The 4,969-nt window shown below is 40.1% G+C and overlaps 1 protein-coding gene across 1 annotated transcript; it reads right to left on the reverse strand.

The window, feature by feature from the left end:
* Positions 1–2,092: 2,092 nt before the first annotated feature.
* On the reverse strand, positions 2,093–4,099 carry LOC149263787 (uncharacterized). Its single transcript, XM_089390679.1, has 3 exons — positions 3,243–4,099; positions 2,870–3,089; positions 2,093–2,221 (listed from the first exon to the last, which is right to left on the reverse strand). Exons 1-3 carry the CDS (start codon positions 4,097–4,099, stop codon positions 2,093–2,095), a joined length of 1,206 nt encoding a protein of 401 aa, XP_089246805.1.
* Positions 4,100–4,969: the final 870 nt, after the last annotated feature.

The following is a 4,969-nucleotide window of genomic DNA, read 5'->3' on the forward strand; positions in this document are numbered from 1 at the left end:
CGAAGAAACAAATGTTTGTGTTTTGAATTAAACCTCTTGTTTTGAACCAAAAGTGTTTCCATCATTTATGAGTATACATATATCCTCTAGCTTTTTCTCTGTCTGGAATACCCAACGTTGATTGGAAACATAGTAGTATTGGTTAGCATAGGTTGTGTGTTAATTATTTAAGGAATTGTGTGACATTTGCAACATAATTATTTCAATTCCCTGTGTAGCATTTATTTGAATCATAGTGTAATCGTCATTTAAATAGATATTTAGTTATTCTCATCATTTCGTAGAAAGTTCCAATTAGAATTATTTCCATTCATTATTAATACGTTGAAATGTTTGTAGCGATTCAAATTAGTTTTGAATTGGAATAGTATCAATTATCCCTTTTGAGTGTTGAGTTGTTTTCAAGTAGCACTCATTCGAATAGATCGTTCATTATTTTCCATGATTTCTCAGTAGCTTTTAATTAATTCATCTTTTGATTATAGTTATTCCTTTTCTTGAGCTTGTATTTATCAATAGATTAGTTTAAAATTAGGAACATAAATTTCGTACTTAATTTAGGAAAAGATTTCAGATTTCATGATATTAGTTTAGGTTAGATGCTCTGATCTTAGGTTACCTGCGCTTGTGCCTAGAAGCTTACTCATCCCGAATTGATAATTTAATGTCAGAATTGTAACACATATAATTTCCCTAATATTTTTGGAGTCGTTTCCACGGAGGTGCTAAAGGGATTAGAGTGTAGTTGTTGTGTTGTGAGGATTTTGCAGGACAATCAAAGGGTGGAGAGTGTATGGTAAGACGTGAGTGAAGAACCACGCATCCACTATGGTGGGGTTTCTCCAAAATTTGTTTTCCAAGTAATTGAGGAGTTATTGTTTGGTGATTTTTATTGCAATTAGTAGTTTCAATTCATTTAGATTAAAATTTCAAGCTCTTTAAACATGGAAAAATTTTGGGGTGCTGTAAGAACCCTTGTGTAGTAATCCATATTGTGAGATAGGGATCATCAACCAACAGTAGAAATAAAGAATGAGTGAGAGCTGAAAGAATGTCCCTCGAAGTAATTTCTCAAATCCTAACAGTAGTTGGGATATTTGCCTCTCAAGAGTAATTCATCATGACCATGTTTAGAAAATTATCTCTCTCTTCGTAGCTAGAAAAGGATTTGGAAGTCTCCCTTGATTCCTCTTTCCTATCTACTAAATATATCGATAAATCATGTACCATATTTGATGGGGACCATCTTGCTGAACCTGAGATTGAGGAATGTTCACCATCAGCGAGCCTTGTATGAATTCGAGAGACCAATTATCGAAGTTTGTTTGGCATGACTGTGGAGGACTTTTAGAGTAGTCCAAATAAAGAAATGGGCCAATACCACTAGGATTAAATTGAGAATTGGTTCCAGATAAAAATCCAGTCAAAGTACAACTCTCATCTTCAATACTATTTGTATCACATCTTTGAAAAATGCTAATATTTCGTGCTCATGTACCTTCTAAAGTTTATATGTTAAACCTAGACATGAATATATATTTGTACCTGATCCACAAATGGATTCATTGGAAGTACTCTTTCACTTGAAAGAGGATGTCTCTTATCTAGTAGAGTATGAAGTTAGTATTGTAATAAATAAATAAATTAAAATAGTAAGGAAAAATAAGTCCTTTTGTGAAAACCAACTTATCTAGCACAACTCGACGGGCACATTTCTTGGAAATCAGGTAACTGGTAGGAAATGTTCCCAATAAAGTTTTTTAATTTGTATGAGTTCTTCAAATCATGTATATTTTTTTTTTCTGAATAAAGACTAATTCTATTAAGAAAAGAAAAATATAGTACAATCAAGCTTGCGTAGAAGCCAAGCAGAGAAGCATGGGAGCCAGAGGTGATAGGCTGTCAACCTTGCTCCTTAGAGACAATCAAGGAAAGGGCCATAGAAAGCACAAGAATACAAAAGGATATCACTGAGTATAGAAAGCTACCCCGAGGGGTTAGTTCCTGCAATACGGCATTTTTTGCCTTTTTTCTTGCTCACTTTGACCCACCTAATGGAGTTTGGCTGAGCCATAACAAGTTGTAGATTATTCTACACTGGCGGCTGAGTATCCTTATCAGAGTCTGAGGACGAAGATAAATGAGAACGTTTCTGAGAAATCTGAGGGTTAGAGGGAGCCGCCGGACCGACCGAGGGAGCATTCATCGGAATCTCATCATTCTGCGTATCAGCTTTAATTTCCTCATCATTCTACACATCTGCTTCAGATTCCTCCTCCTTCGAACTAGAGAAATCTAAATCGTCCAAAGGACGGGGAGGCTCAAAAGGATTCCATCTCTTAGATTTGGGCTTACGATTCAGATTCTTCTTTTTATTGGTGAACTGGGAGCAAGTGCTCTGGAGGTGTCCCATTTGATGACAATGGCGGCAGCGGAAGGCTGTGTTCTCGTAATCCAATTGCTGAGTCCAGTGGAAATCTCCAAACTTGAGATTAATCTAATCTGACAGTCCTTTGCTGATATCTATTGCTGCACACAATCTATCGTAAGTGTAAAGACCATTTATCTTTCTTGAGGTATATGTAGCCAAGTAGCATCCTAAAGTATTTCCAATGGCTAAGAAGACAGAGAATTCCCAGAAATGAGCCGGAAGATTCGGGAGCCTGACCCAAATGGGAAGCTTGGAGATGACAGCTGTAGAAGGGTCGAAGTCTGGAAACCAAGGGGTGAGAAAAAGCCCGGCCGAACCCCAGAACCAAGGGCCTCCTGTTAAGGCCTTCTGGTAGTCTTCATTTGAGTCAAAAACCACCAGGAAAAAACCTTTTGAACATAAGAAAATCTTGCATTTTTTAGTCCAAGAGGAATGGACCCATTGATAAAGATCTGTTGTGCGAGGCCATAGCCCATTAAATCTGCATATGAGTGCTGATTCTGCAAGTATCTGGTATCGATTTTCAATCTCAGGATTATGGAAGTTAATGGAGGGAATTTCCTCTGATTTGTCTACCAGAAACGGCTTTGGAGCGCCATTTAGCTGGGCTACCTTCGAAGAGAACTGGGGTTGGGCAGCGTCTTTGCGAGCTGCATCTCTGTAAGAGAAAGAAGGGGCAGAGGAGGTCTGCCCAAAGGAACCACCTCTTAAATGGAAAGAAGCCCCAATAGAAGCGTCCTTTTGAATGTTGTAGAAGGAGAGAGGAAGGGGATTCATAAGTTGCTTACCCTTATATAGCAGTCTGAGGTACGAGGAGGGGATCCCCAGCCGGCGTTCAAGTTTTTGCAGAAGATCCTGCACGAGATCTATGGGGCGTACCCATTGCATTGTCATTTTGCCCGAGAGATTGACTTGGATCTGAAATGCATGTGTTTCTTCAGGCAGATATGGATGTTTTCTATTGGCTTCTTCCTCAGCGGCTTCAGCTTCAACCTTCTGAGGATGCGCATTCTTCAGAAGTGAAAAACCCCTACCGAATTTGTTCCGCTGAAACCCCGATCCCTGATAATTTTCCCTGGGCGGCTTTGCACCGCACTGGTCCTCGGCAGCAACGACATCCACCCTTGCGGCAAAGCCCATCTGCATCTGAGAAACCCTAACAGCCCCTAAGAGCCTCTCCGGTAGTTCTTCTTCGGCCTGAGACTCCACCAGAAACCCCATGTCGACGGTCACATAGGTCACATACCCTAAAGCCAGGTGGAGAATGGCGCTCGCCAGGGCAGAGGACCCGATGTCCACGTCAATTTCAAAATAATTCGAACCCTTTATATAGTTACATCTCAGCGCCTTTCCCAGCAGGCAAGCTGCATATTTGCCCACGGCGGTCTTGATCATCCATGGGCCCTTCACAATGCCGTTCACGATCTTGAATCTACTGTTACTAAAATAATCATCTTCGTGGATAAAACGGTAGAAAAGCGAGCCCACTGGGATTGGATTGTCGGTCGCATAATAGAATACGGCACTGTGCGGCTCGCAGCCGGGGACCTGCAAATTCACAGCAAAAACAAACGTTTTCAGGCCTTTCCCTGCGCGGTTGGCTTTGCTTAACGCTACCATGACCCTGTTATCAGCATCAAGAGGAGATTTGGGGCTCGATTTCGACATATTTACTGCAACAAATGCAAAAACCTTTCAAATCATGTATATTATAAGTCATTATGTTTATAATTGAGTTGGTTGATGTGGGATCCCTTAAGGCTCACTTTCCAACAAGCCTTGTCCCATCCACATCAACACATTATCTAGGATCAAGGTTAAGGCTAGATAAGTTACTTGGGAGCCTTCATGCTGTAATTGTAGGTATCCTCATCATCTACTAAGGAAATACATCAATGTTTCTTGGTGGATGAATTCTGCAGTCGATTTGACTTCGACAAATCCATTCATGGCTGGTAGAATGTAGCTAGTGCCTAGATTTCCATTGAAATCAAACGTGGGATATCTCGCATCGGTTAATGACCTAAGAAATGGTCAGTAATCCAATGATTCTTACTTATGTTTGACATCAACACCATTTATTCACATATGCAAGATTGCACATGGGTGTGTAGCAGTTGAAGACTATCTGGTATTGTGATCTCAACATAGATTTGCAGCAATTTGAGTCTTCGTATCAACATTTCCATTTTCGTTTGCATCAGTATATTCATTTCGGTAAAGGTTTCCGTATAACATTCTAGCCATTCATTTGTAGCAACAATCATCTTTCCACGGTTTTTTGGGGACATACAAATCCCCAGGCTTGGGAAGAAGGGGACCTTTAGTCTATCCTTCATACTTTTAGTTTATCCTTCAACCTTCTTCAACAGATCAGATCAACAGTCACATCAGCTCCAGCCATTCCACTGTCCACTTCATCTTGCAGCACTGAGCACATCAACGACAGAGGTAAAACCTGAGGTAAAGTTGGCTTAAGATTCCATAATTCATTAGAATGTTTAAGAAATTTAATGACTCACCACTTCTCATTCCATT

This window comes from Pinus tabuliformis, chromosome 6, assembly GCF_031772625.1.
Source record: "Pinus tabuliformis cultivar Carrire ecotype Pingquan chromosome 6, CPIR1, whole genome shotgun sequence".
NCBI lineage: Eukaryota > Viridiplantae > Streptophyta > Pinopsida > Pinales > Pinaceae > Pinus > Pinus tabuliformis.